The 15,854-nt window shown below is 47.2% G+C and overlaps 1 protein-coding gene across 1 annotated transcript; it reads left to right on the plus strand.

Moving 5' to 3' along the window:
• Positions 1-2,706: 2,706 nt before the first annotated feature.
• On the plus strand, positions 2,707-15,746 carry LOC144110062 (uncharacterized). Its single transcript, XM_077642871.1, has 4 exons — positions 2,707-2,862; positions 11,847-12,002; positions 13,109-13,245; positions 15,446-15,746. The coding sequence occupies exons 2-4, from the start codon at positions 11,876-11,878 to the stop codon at positions 15,611-15,613; spliced, it is 432 nt and encodes a 143-aa protein (XP_077498997.1). The 5' UTR covers positions 2,707-2,862; positions 11,847-11,875; the 3' UTR covers positions 15,614-15,746.
• The last annotated feature ends 108 nt before the right edge of the window (positions 15,747-15,854 follow it).

A 15,854-nucleotide genomic window follows, 5' to 3' on the forward strand; every position in this document is an offset into this window, starting at 1 on the left:
CTGAAAAAAACAAGGGAGACACCAGTCTTTTGTCCACCATTTTCCAGCAGTGTTTGTCATGCGGCATCGTCCCCATCATTGAGATGTGGGTAAGATTTTTCCAGTCCCGAGATTTTACTAACTACCGACACATCATTAACCAGCGTCTGTTCCAAAATTATGGAGCGCCTCGTTTATTCATAAATCACAAATTTTCTTCCATCTGTTAAGTTCTTTCACCCTAACCAGCACGGATTTCAAAAATGACTTTCGTGTGATACTGAAGTTTGACTGTTTCTTAACGACTTAAACACTAGTGTACACCTTAATATACCTGTTGACGCCCTCTTTATCGACTTGAAGAAAGCTTTCGGCAAATTCTCTCACAAATGTCTGCTGTTAACACTTCCACAACTAAAGCTTAACCCGCTTTTCTTCAACTGAATACAGGATTCCCTGGCTGACCGCCAGCAGTTTCAAGAAGCTAACAATAAGTTTTTCTCCCTTTATAACGTATTCTCTGGTGTGTCGCAAGGCACAGTTTTTGGACTTCTGAATTTATATAAACGACTTACCCGATAATATTTCATCGAACATTCGCTTATTCGCCGACGACTGTGTTATTTCCCGCTCTAGTAATAGGTTTGGTTTGGTTTATGGGCTTTAACGTCCCAAAGCGAATCAGGCTATGAGGGATACCGTAGTGAAGATCTCCGGAAATTTCGACCACCTGAGGTTCTTTAACGTGCACTGACATCACACAGTACACTGGCGTCTAGAATTTCGTCTCCATCGAAATTCGACCGCCGCGTGGTTTAGTAATAGTGTTGCAGATAATAACGTTCCTCAATCTGAATTCCTAAAGCTAGAAGACTGGTTTCGCAAATGGCTGATGGTCTTAAGCGCTAACAAAACTGCACTCGTTTTCTTCCACAGGCAACAAAATTACCCCCTCCCAAATTATCTTTTGAACGTTTCCCAGTGTCGCAATCCATCAATTGCATTAAGTATCTTCATGGTACCATCTCACAGGTCCTTAATTGTTCTAACCTCATAACGCAGATAGTCAGCAGCGCTAACCAAGCTCTCGGCTACCTTCATCTTAATTTGCACTCAGCTCCCTTAACGGTTAAATTCCCCTGTGCTTCTTAGTTTCTGTGACTGTTGGCTTTCTTTGTATGTAACTTCTAAAAAAAACTCATTCGGGCCGGATTAAACTGCGCATCTTCCATCTGGAGCCGCACTCAACTTAACCTTAGTAATTTTATTGGACGTACTTAAAACCGTGCCGTTCAACTCATCTACTCTAATTACTTGTACTCCACCAGTAAAACTTGGCATAAAAATAGAGTAGTCCTACCTAACCCCCAGCAGTGCCCTAAAATTGCACGACTATCTTTGTATCATAAAATATATCATTCTTTTCTTCAGAACTCTCCTTTCCAACCTGCTCATCGTTTTTCAACCCGCGCAAGTCAACACAACGCTCTTCGCACACCTCTGGCTCTTTTGGCCTCTTTGTTCGGGTCCGTAAAGCTCTCATTAACACAAAACTCCCCAACAAGCTTCCTCTCAGTCATAGCGCACAGAACTCAAACAATCATACTGCAATAACTCCTCTTCCAGCCTCCATACCTATACACCTTTTAAAGCTCATTTTACCACTTTGCAGTCCTCTCCACTCTACACACCACACTAAGTTTTCTCACCGGTCCTTCCTCTTTGGAGTGAAGGCCGCATTTAACCCCTTCCAAAGTTGACAGCACCCTTCACAGAAGACAGGTCCTTTTCTCGAAAAGTAGGCTAGCGTACTGAGTTTCCCCCTCTTGTTCAATATACTTTGCGTTGAAATTATCAGTCACGTCGTTTCAACCGTCGAGGAGTCTTGCTTTGACCGTCAACTCTTAGCGTCAAGTATTCGAAGCACTCGAATGGCTCCTGATAAAGTCGAAGGAATTGTCCCAGAGTTTGAAGCCCCCTGTTTGATCTACTGCATTATCAGTGCACGTCGCCAAAGACATTGCTCCTACCGGGACAATGGGCCCGTTCAGGCTTGAGTTTCCAAGAGCCGCATGAAGGCGACCTCATAACAATGCAACGCTCATCTTTCTACTTCAGATAACATCGCCCCTGTTGCAAAGAAAGATATGCTCGTATGGCGCACACGCAACCTACTGTGAGGAAAGCATATAGGGCTCCCTGGTTCCTGGCGCGTGCTGTTAAATACTCGCCAATCACAGGTTCATGCTGCAACTATAAGAGCGACTGCAATGTTCTGGAAAATAGTGTAGGGCATCAAGCAGGCAGCAGTTTTCGACGTGGTGGTGGGCCAATTAAAGAACCATCTTCTATGGATGAAGCTTTGGCGTGCTTTATGTAGTTCATTTCTACGTACAGACCTCACCTTGGCTGATAGAGCACAGTCTGAGAACCTGCTAGGAAGGCGGATATATAACAATATATCTGCATCTTCGCAACAGGCTCTCTGTACTGAATTTACAATATGTCTAAAATATGACTATCTTTAGAGTCTAGTATATGCATAGTCCTTAAGTACCAAGAACTCGTGGTATAATCAGCAATTCCGGGAACGCGCGCTTGCTATTGTAGTTTAAAACAATTCAGTGCTACCTCTTTGCTATCTCATCGATAACGGCCGTCCGCTTGGCTTAGACCCCCCAAGTGCTCCTCTCGCGGTGTCCGTTGGAACCAGCCCGTAATAAAACACTGATTTGGCGGCGCCTTATCTCTAGGCAGAGCAGCCGATAATGGTTTCGAGTATTAAAGTACTTCTCTAGGAGCGCATATGCTGGACTGCCTGCGGCAGCTCGCTGCATGGTGGATATTACCCGCCGTCTTCTCATCCAAGGTTTTCGAAAAAAGGTAAGAATGCGCTCAATGTTTCGCTAATTCATGAGGCATAACAATGAAAACCTACGGTACAGATCGTGCTCACAAGAATTGCCTTAATATAATTCGGCAAACACAAACTGAGGCACTGCCCTGTCTTCTCGATGGTCTTGGGGAGTACAAGAAACGGCGCGCTCAAGCTAAGCATGCTTCCTGTGTTCGCATGCTTTACTGAGAAGCGAGATAACTGTCACTGCCATTAAATTACTGTCAGTTAAACTGTGAGTTAAAGTTTTAGTGGTATTTTAGCGTTTACTTTAAAGACTGTTACCCCGGAACGTATACCTAGAGCAGTATGTAATTCGGGATTATTAGTAAAAAGAAACTATTACTAGTTAACCGCATCTGTGACTTCTACTTTTCTGCTGTATCGTTCTAAGGAAGAACTTTAAAGAAATTTTCTACATAAGGCAGTGCATGAACGCAGCAGCTACGTTTTTCCTACCAAATATAGCTAACAGTGCGTCCTAAAAATGCTCAGGCAAACTTCGCATTTTATGCTCAGTTTCTTTCGAGGCGTGTTGTGTGCTCCTATAGCGTTCACCAAAGTTTTCTTGAGTAATGATTATCCACCCCCCCCCCCCCCCGCAAATCACCAAACCGAAATAGGCCCATGCTCCAATCTGACTGGAAAAATGAGCAGTTCTCTAAAAAACTCAACTGACAACACACATAACGAAAACGAAGCAAAAGAACTCGTCTCATTCCGTGTCAAGGGTGGAACGTCAGTCCACGCTTAACCTCCGAAAAGGCTACAAGGGGTACCGGTCGGCTTCAGCGACGCAATCAGAGAATTTGTATTCTCAAATTATTTCAGGAGGATGCATCTCGCCGAAAGTCTTATCACTTTATGACAATTTGGATGCTCTACAGAGCACATTTTATGACCATATCAAAGAGAGTGCTGTTACTTCTGCATTTTGCCAATGAGACCAACGTTTAAATTCGAATGGTCTTGGGTAAACTGTAGAACAGCAGTTTCGAAAGATCCTGCAATGGAATTCTTCACACACGCACAAAAATCGAAATTTTCAGCTAGTGTAAGTAACTGCCTAACGTCTTCTATGCAAAATCGTATTGTTTTATGGAAGCGGTTAAGGACACGTTATTGCGTCGACGATGGCGGTAGCGCCGCTAACTGCAAAGCAACTCCCTCAAACATTTTTCTCCATGGAGAGGGACGCATCGTGTTGCTGTCTATCGTTCTGTTTCCGAAGGCCTCAGTGCTGAAGGTTATGACTGATTCTGTCTAACCGAAAACCGATTTCAGATAAATGGTAAGTTTCCGTGAAGAGAAAAAAAGATGTTTATTACGGGATAGTGAAATGGGTCATAAAACATGCAGAAGTGCAGTTTTTATCGCGTTACCACTGTGCCAGATGGCATGGCAGCTGGTTGATCGTATGAGCAGAGAACAATAGGACACCTCTTCAAATTAGTTGATGGGTATAAGCAGAGAACAGTAGGACACCTCTTCAAATGCTAGCCGAGCTGTTATGAGCACCTTGACAGAGATGGAACGCCGTGGGCCTGAGCAGGCGGGGATGGCCCGTGATAGCCCTTGTTGCCGCAAAGTCTCCGCACTTCCCCATTCTCATTCACCCTACTCCCTCGTCACAAATCCCGACACTTTCGCACGCACAAATTCCTATCTTAGTCAGCACAAGCTAAAGCTGAACATTCCCGTTACGGGCTCAGCACTGCCCTGTGAGTTATTTTTTTGCAGTTGTACGCAGGAGCTTTCGGCTACGATTTTCTGTAAAAAGTATTATCATTGCCTAATACTCATTTAGTGGGGGGGCCGCATTTAGCAAACATTAATTAATTGAATGAATAATTCATTTAGTGGTTAATTAATTGAACATTGACAAATACCCTATTAATCAGCAATGCGACAGCTGTCACCGAACCGACTCAAAGGGGAAACTGATATATCCCCTCTCATAATCTCGCGTACAAATGATTCCGAGATCGGACATACTAATTTATCTTTCAACGGTACGCACCATAGCCTACATGTGCTTCTTGTTCATGTAGTGTGCTTGGCTTGGCTTGGGCTAACGAGGTTGCTGCTACGCGCCCGTGTTTTAAACACGACGCTGCGATTAGCTGCGCTGCCCTCTCATGCAGAATAACTGGTGTAGCACATTACTGAGACGCTGTTGTTAACAACCGCACTGCTCCGGCGGTGTCGCAGCTTGTACGCGCCACGGGATGAATGAAAGTTTTGCCAATGTTTGTTTAGGTCCACGTGTTCTCCCTCCGTTCTACCCGGGCCGCGCCTACCACGGGGCTAAAAGTATTTAATCCTTAAAAGGCTGAACTATATAGGATACACCTTAGTTAAAAGATTCGGCGAGAGCCGTGATGGCGCTCCATTTCCCCCTTTTTTCTTCTTTCCACAAGGGTTGGCTGCTGGCTTCTTCCCTCCGTCTATAGCTCTTCTATTCTATCCATTCCCCTTCATTCTTTTCATCCGTCTTCTTGTACTCCTTTCTGCCCTCCTACAATCTATTGTCTTGCGGATCTCTCGGGCAACTACTATGAATGGCTTCAGTCACAGGGCCACACCGAGTGGAGTGCCAGTAATGGCTCTCGCCGTAATAAAAATAAAATTTTCGTCTTCGTCGTATGCTCTAAACTCCGCCATTTACCTGACTACAAACCACCATGCTACCTATAGAAGAGTGAGCCTTAAACATAATGGGGACCGGTGTGCAGTCCCATTCTCGAAATGCTGCCACCTCCAGTCCTGTGACCCTGCAAAGTTTGCAGCGGGGAGCGGAGCACAAAAAATTAAGCAGTGTGAAATGGAGCAGTGTGAAATGGAGCAGTGTGAAATGGAGCAGTGTGAATTGGAGCAGTGTGAATTGAAGCAGTGTGTAGTCGTGCGTTGTGGAGTGAAGTCGTGTAAAACAGAGTGATGCAGACTGGACTGGTATGGAGTGGAAAGGAGTGGATTCTTTCTGTCTCGTCCTGCGTCAATTCTCGTTGATTTCTTCTGTCTGTAAGCTATGAACTAACTGGCCCAGCAATTCACGCTGCTGTTTACGTCCGGCCACAACTGGTTCTTCGAAGAAACTATTGGAACTTGTATTTTAATTCTTGACGAGCTGCGTGATCTTCGGATTTCGCGAGGACGGCGAACTGTTGCCTTGAGTGTGCCCTTTTCGGAGCAATTCTTTGTCCGGCCAAACCTGTCTTGTCGCGTGCGTGAGTTCATTCTGACAATTAAAGGGACCCAGAAAGGGGCTCTCAAGAAAGGTGCGATATATCTTGGATGTTCGAAGACGACCGTTCATAATTATCCTTCAGCAAGAATTATTTTATTGCGTTTTGTGGAAGCTGAGTTATATGCAGACAAAATTTGAACTTGCGCGTCTTCGCGCCTTTCCCTCTCTCGCACGCCGAAACGGCGGCGCTCCTCCGCCAGATGCAGCGCGTGCGGAGTGACCGCGGCCGCGGAAGGGCGTGACGTCTGAAAGAATTTGGCGCTGTGAACCAATGATAACTCACGGCTGTTGACGTCATTTGCACGACGTGGCGTCGTATGCCAGGTTTTCGGGTGAAACCCCGCCACCACGCGTCTGCGCGAGGTGCGAAAGCGGGAATTTTTAAAAATGTATTGTAACTTTCCCGCTCGATTTTGGGGTCTCGTACGCGGCATGAATGATCGGTGGCCTGTACTCTACAGAACGCGAGCATTTAAAAGCCAAGCTTGAACACCCCTTTCTGTGGCCATTTAAGGATCGATACACTGCTAGTCCGAGTCCGTTTGGTAGCGACTACACCCACCCGTCCGATACTGAAGCGCTCGTAGTCCACGGAAAACAATTCGTCGAGTTCATAAGCGAGTGAACTTCGGCCTCGCAACTGCCTCTAGATAAACAGTTGGCAGGAAGAGCCGGCCCAGCTTGGAAGCGCGTTGTATAATAAGAAAGAAATGCAGAGATTATTCTATTGTGCGGGTTAAATCGGCAGGTATAGATAAGAGCGAAACGCTTCGATGGGGCTTTAAGCAAGCAAAAGGCCGTGTGAAGGGTTGCAGCTGGTGGGCGTAGCCTTATCGTTATCGTTTGGTTTCGTTTATGGGGGTTTAACGTCCTACAGCAACTCAGGCTATGGGCGACGCCATAGTGAAGGGCTCCGGAACTTTCGACCACCTGGGGTTCTTTAACGTGCGCTGAAATCGCACAGTACAGGGGACGCCGTAGTGAAGGGCTCCGGATATTTCGGCCACCTGGGGTTCCTTAACGTGCGCTTACATCGCACAGTACAGGAACCTCTAGCATTTCGTCTCCACCGAAATGCGACCACCGCGGCCGGTATCCAACACGCGTATTTCCGGTCCGCTGCCGAGAGCCATAAGCACTAAGCCGCAGCGGCGGCCAAACGTTATGGTGTTTGCCTCCATCTATACGCCTTTAGGCGGCCGTCACTCTATGTACTATAGCAGAAAACGACTGTGCTACTGCGTACAACAGCGTAAGTTTTGTGTAAAGCTGAGTTATTGTCGCTCGCAACACGTGGCTGCAGTGCGTTTTTAAACACACGGTGATTTAGGTTTCTAGCTGCAAGGCACTTTAATCCTAAGATGTATGTGCAGGTTGGCAATTTTGCTAGCTGGTATACTAGAACAGGAATTTGCTCTTTACACCGGTTTCCATCATTACAGATTGTCGCTAGTCAGCATGCGCATATCCACCTTCAAGACTTGCCGGCAAACCATTGGAAAGCATGAACCCGGTACCCATTAGCTCATAACCACCATCCGCCAACTACGCCCACTACAGGTCAAAGGCTTCTTTCATACCTCTCCAGTTAACCCCGTCCTGTGCCAGCTACAGAATCGTCATCTTCGCAACCTTCCTTATCTCATCCGTCCACCGGACTTTCTGCCATCCCCTGCTACGCTTCTCGTTTCTTGGAACCCGCTCCATTACCCTTAACGATCATCGGTTATCTACAGCATTTTCCGGTAAAGTTTCGAGACTGATTTATTTTCTTCTCAAGAAATGATTCCCCAAAACAAATATTGGCGCCTATGTATAGCGCCATCTTTTCGGGCTAACCTGAGCGATTTATGCTAATTGCCGGGGCAGCCGCTCGATGGGATTATACGTAGAAAAATACGTTGTCACTAGTCTTCTGCGCATTCTACTGTGAGTTCATGCGGAGAGATAGACGTCCACCTCGAACAGCGCGTAAACATAAAATTCAGTTCGAAGCTTGGCAAGGCAGCCTCACAGAGGTATGAGCTCCTTCGTGACGCTTACGGCAACGAGACATTATAGCGGGCGCGAGTCTACAAGTGGCACAAGAGGTTCGTTTCGGGGAGAACGTCGGTGGAAGACGACACAAGGCAGGGGCTCCCTTCAACCTCACGGAATGAAAACAACGTGGCTCGGATCAGGGAAATCGTGCAGCAAGACCGCATCATTACAGTCCGCATGCTATCAGATGCCCTCCACTTTAATAAGTTGTAATAAGGAACGTCTGGCAACGCACTACGTCAAGAACAACCAGAGGTACAGTCCTGGTACAGACCGGAGGCAGCGGCCAGTCCAGAGCACGCACGAGGGACGGAGCGTTCGGCGCTTGTCGTCGTCTTCTTCATTAAGCGCCAGCCTCTGAAGATTCTGGAGCCCAAGGCCAATCTTACAATTTCCCCCGGGAGAAAAGGCGCCATCCTGGCGGCCTAGAGCGATGTGGCGATGGCGGGGCCATAGTATGGTTTGAGGCGGGTCGTGTGGACAATGGCGTGGCCTCGGCGACGATGACCAGGGGATGACGTAAGTGGTTCGATGAGGTAATTGACGAGGGATGTCTGCTGAAGAATACAGTAGGGTCCCTGGTAATTACTAATAAGTTTGGAGGAAAGGCCGTTAGCTGAGGAGGGTACCCAGAGCCAGACCAAAGAGTCAGGAAGGTAAGCGGGAGGAAGTGCAGGGGGATCACGGGTGCTTTTCTGCTGCTGCTGAGCGTGAGAAGTGCAGAACCGGGCAAGCTGTCGGCATTCTTCGGCACATGTTGTGGCTTGAGAAAGAGTCATAAATTCAGTAGCATCAGGGCGGTACGGTAGAATGGTGTCCATTGTGCAAGAAGGTTCACGGCAGTAGAGGAGAAAGTATGGAGAGAATCCGATGGTGGTTGAGCAGTGGAGTTATAAGCGTATGTGACAAAAGGCAGATTGCGTTCACAGTTACAGTGGTCGGAAGTGACATACACGGCCAGCATGTCGCCGAGGGTGCGGTTAAAACGCTCAACCATGCCATTTGTCTGCGGATGGTAGGCGGAGGTGGTGCGGTAAACGATGTCGCATTCCTGAAGGAGAGCTTCCACAAAGTTAACATGCCACCAAATTTTGCGTGAGAACTTGGGGAAACGAAAGCTGAATGCCAGACTTGTGCCGCACTTCCTCACACAGGACCAGAAGGACACGCGGGCATCAGTGAGCGCTGATTTGCTCTCCGAGACAGAGAAGGATGCTACATTCGTCGACAGCATCATTGCCGAAGACAAAACATGGTGTTTTCAATGCGATACTCAAACAAAGAGGAAGAACGCCGAATGGCGGTCCACAAGCTCTCCGGCGTCGAGAAAGGTGCGGCGACAAAAGACCTAAACAAATACGATGCTGATAGTTTTTTTTTTCCAAACCAGAGGTGTCATACACCAGGAGTTTGTCTCACAAAGGCGGACGGTCAATCAGGAGTTTTATATCCGCGTGCTCCAACAAATGCGTAATGCACTGCGACGCCGTCGCACTGACTTATGGGCATCTGGACAATGGAGCCTTCTCCACGATAACGCAAGGCCGCACAATGCTCTAAGCGTGACAACATTTCTCGCAAAGCACAGCATTACTGTACCTCCCTATCCGCCATACTCGCCTAATCACTCCCCATGCAATTTTTTCCTGTTTCCTCGTATGAAAAGAGCCCTAAAAGGTCGCTGGATGGGGAGCGTGGAGGCCATTCAAGACGCCACGACAAAGGAGCTGACAGTCCTGCCAAAAGAAGCGTTTTCGAATTGTTTCCAAGACCTCAAGAAGTGTTGGAAGCTGTATATAGACTGCAAGGGAGACTATTTCGAAGGGGTGCTGCACAAATGATTTCAATGTTAAACGCATTTTTTCAATACACTGAGTCTCGGAACTTTACGGACAAAGGATGTATTATCCTCACTGCATATCGTTCTGATGCCAGATTTCTTCATTATTTCGACTAGATGTCATTAACTCGCTTTTGTTCCTTGAGCCAGTCTGCTCTCTTCGTATGTTGTACTAATCATTTTCGGTTCCACAACTCGCTGCGTTCTCCTCAGTTTAAGTTCAGCCCTTTTCGCTGGCCTCCATGTTTCTGCCCCATAGATGAGTACCGGTCAGATACAGCCATGATCTCTATGATCTGATCATGATCTTACAGTACCTGCCAAATGCACTCATGTACATTACTATAATTCTCCAATTTATTTTACTCTATCGAATTTACCAAATAATCACTGGCCGTTTACCATTGGGGTAATCGGAATTCAGTCACAGCTGGGGTGGTCAGAAATGCTGACGCCACTCAAAGTGTTTAATAGCGATGAACAGACTGTGTAACATGTAATCCCCTTGCGTCCTCTTTGCTTAACCGTGCAGTAACTGTGCAGTTAGCAGGGTGGATGGGGCGAAAGGGTGAGAGGTGGGCATGCGGACGACGCAGAGTCCGTACACAATGTGCCGTAGACTCTAAGCACCGGCTCACCAGAAAACCCGGTTTCGGCGTTGTCGGCGTCAGCGTTGTGAGCGCAAAATCATGAGCATGACTCTTGCAGGTGGTCCCTAGAGAGCAACCTAGGAGGCAGGTGGGCCACCTACAGATCACGTGACCTTGCGAAGTCATCACAAACTGCCCACCATATAGTCAGCGAACGGCCCACCGTGACAGGTGGGAGTTAAATTAATGATTGGCGGATCTGGAAGAGCAACCTGAGCCGCACAAGGCCCACCACATGGAGTACCTCTCATCGCAATGGCAATAGAGCATCGCTTAACCACTGGACCGCTGCGCTAGGAGGGGTATAAGGATACCCAGCGCTCTCGGAATTTAAAGCTCAGAATGACCTTATGCATATATGTAAATTAACCTATTACGCCATCGCATCATACTATCAAGGCGGAACAAAGCGTCCGCCACAATTGTTTCGGCCTTTCGGGAGCAACAACTACTGTTAAGGCCCGGAAACGATGTTAGGCCAGCGAAAAGATTAACTGAGGGACGAGGCAGCCCTGTGCACACTTCAAGGACTAAATGTTAGGCCGTACATAGCCAGCAGACGAACGGACAAATGAACGACACAATTTTTACTCCTCGTCACTCACTTTGATGGCATGTGTGCGGTGACATGTACACCAGCCATTTCCAGTATTGGGCCAATTACTTGTGCTGCTTGCGATTTTTGCGGTGACACGTACACGTCGCGTTTCTAAACGCATATGGAGATGAGTTGCCTTACGCGCGCACAGGATGCACACATTCATTTCGTTCCTGTGATTATATGGCACGTGATATACTGACATTGCCCTGCTTGACGGAAAGACGAGACCATATACCAACGACGGCCACAAGAAAAGAAAACAGTTGCGCCCGAAGGGTTGATACGCTCCTGAGTCCAGACTAGCAGTTAACCTCTCTATATTAAGTCCCGAGGAGCAATTTTGTGGAAACGCAGTTCGGCTCCGAAAGGACGAGCTTTTCACCCAAAAGGACCAAAAAAACGCATAGTGTACTATCAGCAGTCGCAGTAAGAAACTGACCAGAATATTCAATAATAATTATAGCCCCAATCCTTTTTGTGTGAGTTTTAGCACAGACTGAGCACGCAACAACGCCACTCACTAATCGGGTTATGCCGAGTGTTTTCGATATGAACAATCCAGCCATTTTCACAGCCTTTCTTTGTCCATACAGGTGCGGCGGCATCCCATAGGTGACCGGCAATGACGTGGAAAAGTTTGCGATTGGTCTTGGCTCTAGCAATCGCTCTAATTGCTGTAGCGTCTGCCAAGAGCGTGTCACAGCCACAAAAGTTAAACACTGACGGGGCCCAAGCGCCATATGATTACAGTGAGTATAATCGATTACCAACAGTTCGCTGTTCACACCAGTGGTGGGAGAGGATGTTTTCTCTCCGTATGAGTTCACGGCTGTACCCGTCGGCGGCCGTACCAGTGGGCGTCGCAAGAAGCACGAGAGGGACAACCGCTTTCGCTAACCGTGGGTTAGAACAAAGTTCGACGTAGCTGAGAGAGACTTGGCTGTTCTTCTGATCCAGAATCGAACTCTGATCGTTAAGAATCCAAGGCCGCTGCTTTAAAGACCAAGCCATTACTTCTCCAGCGCCAGCAAACGCTTGGAGCCGTGGAAACTGCTAGTGAAATACACAACCCATATCGAAAAACAGGCTAAAATATAACCAAAAAAATAACACGCAGTAAGGTATTGCTTAGCTGGTCGGTTAGTGGCGCTGCGCTAAGGCACTGGCTCTAAGTGAGCAAGAGTATTTCAGGACTGTGAGCTGACGTCACACGTCGGTGCGCATGTCACGTGCTCCCTGCCCGCTCGCCACTCCCCGTCGGGCACTACGAAATGGTCACGTGAATGGCACAAAAGTACATGACGCACGCTCCTAGGCGTGGCTAGCGCTCTTTCTGACCGCGCGGTATCGGGTTCACTGTGTGTGGATCCAAAATTGCTTGCCCTGCAGCGGCGACGAGAATGGTACCTTCGAAATTCTAAAAACTGATATGGATATTACTTATGGTGGCCTACAAGTCTTTCCATAAATAATAAGCTTATAGGTGGTAGTTAAATAGTTAACTAATAAATATTAGTTAACCAACCTGCTAGTTAGCGCATCTTTGCTGTATACCGATACAGTACACCGCTGACAATGCTATGCCGAAAAAAAGGGGTCTTCTCACTCAAACAAGCAATTCCGTAAAACCAGAGGGGTGGTTTAGGTGGAACACTGTGTATATATATAGAGTCCCATGGTTTAGGTGAGGTAAGGTTCTGTGCCTAAGCAGGGACTACAAAGACGTACAACCACAAGAAATTCACAAGCACTAAACATATGCGGGTTCGTTAACATTTTCTCACAGTTTTCAGAGTAAACAAAACGCCGTTGTCTAATTTTCGTTCCTCATAAAATTCCTATTCGTTCTTCCCAGATCCACTGGAAGTGGTCCAGCAAAGCCTCACCCTTAGCAAGGGCATCATTGCCGCCATTATCATAGGAGTCCTCCTAGTCGTCATTGGCATCATAGTGTGCTGCGTTTGCATGTGCAAGGCGTGCGCTGGCAAAAAGGTGAGTACCGGGTTGCGTAACTGACCTCTGATCGTCGGCAATATTCGCAAAACACATTATTAACAGTTACGAATGGCCTCGATGACTTCTTCGACGAGATACTTGACGCTGCAGCACACTGCACCATCGTATTAAGTTACACAGTATCTTTCGCAGCCCTCCGAATGTGTTGTAATTGTTATGTAAACACGTCAGTTCATGCACAGCGTATTGAGTTCTCTGCAGCCACGGTGCCGAAGAGCTCCACTCCTTTCCCTGGCCAGGGAGCTCGGAAACATCTACCTAACTTCAAAGGACAGCTTGTAAGAGAGAAAGCGAAGTTACCGTCGAAAAGCACACACGGTTTTGTTATTAGTTCGGCATTTTCTGCCCATATTTGAATTAGCTCGCTACCCTATCGTGTCAGACCCTTTAGGCATAGCTTAAGTGTCCCCTACAATTTGAACGTGCGGAATTTAACCAGAAAGGCAGCTATTACGGCTGTCAAAGCGTCAATAGATCATTCACCGCTTTCAATGCGTTGGCATTACTACCATCCCTTCCTCAAAACTGTCTGTCCGGTGTTGTGTGATGCCGCGTCTCTGCAGAGGACCTCCGCTATCTATCCGCCCTCCTTTGCCATCCAACCTTCAGAATCTTCCACTGACCACCGAACAAACCGCCTTCACCTAACACAACCTCCACCCACTAACCACCCACCTTTACCGTCCGGAAATCGCCGCCCATCACCTACCACCTACCATTCATCACCTACCACCTACTACACAACATCCACCACACACCTTCACCTTCCAGAAGGCCCTACCCACGACGAATGCCACATTTCTGCCGTACTTTTTTTTCTATCAGCTTAGCATTCTTTATTGTGAGGCATAAGACCAAGCTGATGATTGGAAATTTAGAAAATTCATACTTGTCATCTTAAAAATGTATCAAAACAAACGTGCGCATTCGCCGGCTTCAGTGACTGTCATTACTTTTGGTTTAAGCATAAAATAAAATTTTTCCTGCAGATTCTCACTGGAGCTGAAAATATTGTGATTCAGACGCAGTAACCTTTGTTTTTGACACTTTTTTGCGCTTCATTATTTCCTTTTAGAAGTGAGAAACAAGAAGCAATGACGAAATATTGTTTTTCGAGATTTCAAACGTAAGGGCTAAAATGGAGTGTTTTTATGCTTATATCACCGTAGAAGTCATAAGTAATTTTCGTAGATAACTACCGCCCCCAATTCCTTACTTCTCGTACTGAAGCTTAATTTTAACTCTGCGTGAGAGGGGAATTACTAATTATTTTTATTTTTCCGTTTTTAAAAGAAAGCTATAGCCGACGTTTTGTCATCCCATTTTATCGGTAAATGAAGTAATGGACCACAAATAGTCAGGTAGTGTGACGTGCCGCCCTGTCAGCGTCTCCTATATGGAATGCCAGCATCATATCTACCTTCGCAAATGGGATCCATCTGGGCGCCCCTATTCGTTTACTCGTTGCGAGGTGGCGCCACTCTTAGGGAATGGTGAATTACGTCACGGGGCCAGCTGCTAGCGTGACTGACGTATGGTGTTTAGGCCCCGTAGATGCAGAATCATTTCTGAATGCTCCTCTAAAAGCGCCACCTTGAAAAGAAAAAGAGAACAAGACTTTGTCGGGCCATATAAACTGCGGTGTGTCCCTAGAACCCGGCCGCGGCGGCTGCGTTTCGTCTGAGGTGAAACGCAAAAGGCGCCCGTATGCTGTGCGACGTCAGTGCACGTCCCCAGGTGGTCGAAATTATTCCGAAGTCCTCCACTACGGCACCTCTTTCTCTCTGTCTTCTTCCGCTCCTACCTCCCTTTTCTCACGGCGTGGTTGAGGTGTCCACCGAGAAGTGAGAGAGTTACTGCGCCACTTCCTGTCCTAAATACCACGTATTTTCTCGGGTGAATAAATTTTTTGTCCCTTTCAGTGCACGTGCTAAGCAGGCACGAAAGCTAGTGAATAGAAACACATGAGAAAGGGTTGTAACAGACGGTTCTCTTCACAAAAACCGGCTCACCTCGCTGGCATTGAAATCGCGGAGGCGCTGTCCCTCGGAAATACTTGCTTGAATGGGTGGCTGTGGCTGACGTCAGAGACGGACTGTTGAAGGTCATTGCCAGTGTTTTATGCGCAACAGTGAACTCAACCAAGATAATGATTACGTGCCCTATGTCAACGCAGGAGGTGCACACGGTTGTCTATACTGGCAACCCGAACCAGCCACCGCCGCCGCAGCATCAGCAATGGCCACCAGGTGCGCAACCTACCACACCGCCTCAAGCCTACTGCCAGCCTCCAGTCCCACCCTACCACCCAGGCCCAGGCAATGGACAACAGCACAAGTTTTAGATGCGAACTAAAACGCACTTGCCAGCACGAAAGTATCTGGGCACAACGCATGCAGGGGCGGATTATGCCCCTAAAACTCTACAACGAAAAAAAAGTAACACGACGAAAATAAATACAAGACTTTTGTGATCAAGCAGGTATTTCACTCGGTTTGTTTTTTGCTTTTTCCAAACTTGCTTAATCAGTTTCGCCATGATACAAAAAGAAAAGACGGAGCTGCTGGCGGGTCAACTATGTGAGT

Source organism: Amblyomma americanum, chromosome 11 (assembly GCF_052857255.1).
Source record: "Amblyomma americanum isolate KBUSLIRL-KWMA chromosome 11, ASM5285725v1, whole genome shotgun sequence".
Classification (NCBI taxonomy): domain Eukaryota; kingdom Metazoa; phylum Arthropoda; class Arachnida; order Ixodida; family Ixodidae; genus Amblyomma; species Amblyomma americanum.

Coding starts and splice junctions, on each gene's coding strand:
- LOC144110062 (XM_077642871.1), top strand. CDS start 11,876: ATGACGTGGAAAAGTTTGCGATTGGTCTTGGCTCTAGCAATCGCTCTA. Junction 12,003..13,108: donor CCAAGCGCCATATGATTACA/GTGAGTATAATC, acceptor CGTTCTTCCCAG/ATCCACTGGAAGTGGTCCAG. Junction 13,246..15,445: donor AGGCGTGCGCTGGCAAAAAG/GTGAGTACCGGG, acceptor ATGTCAACGCAG/GAGGTGCACACGGTTGTCTA.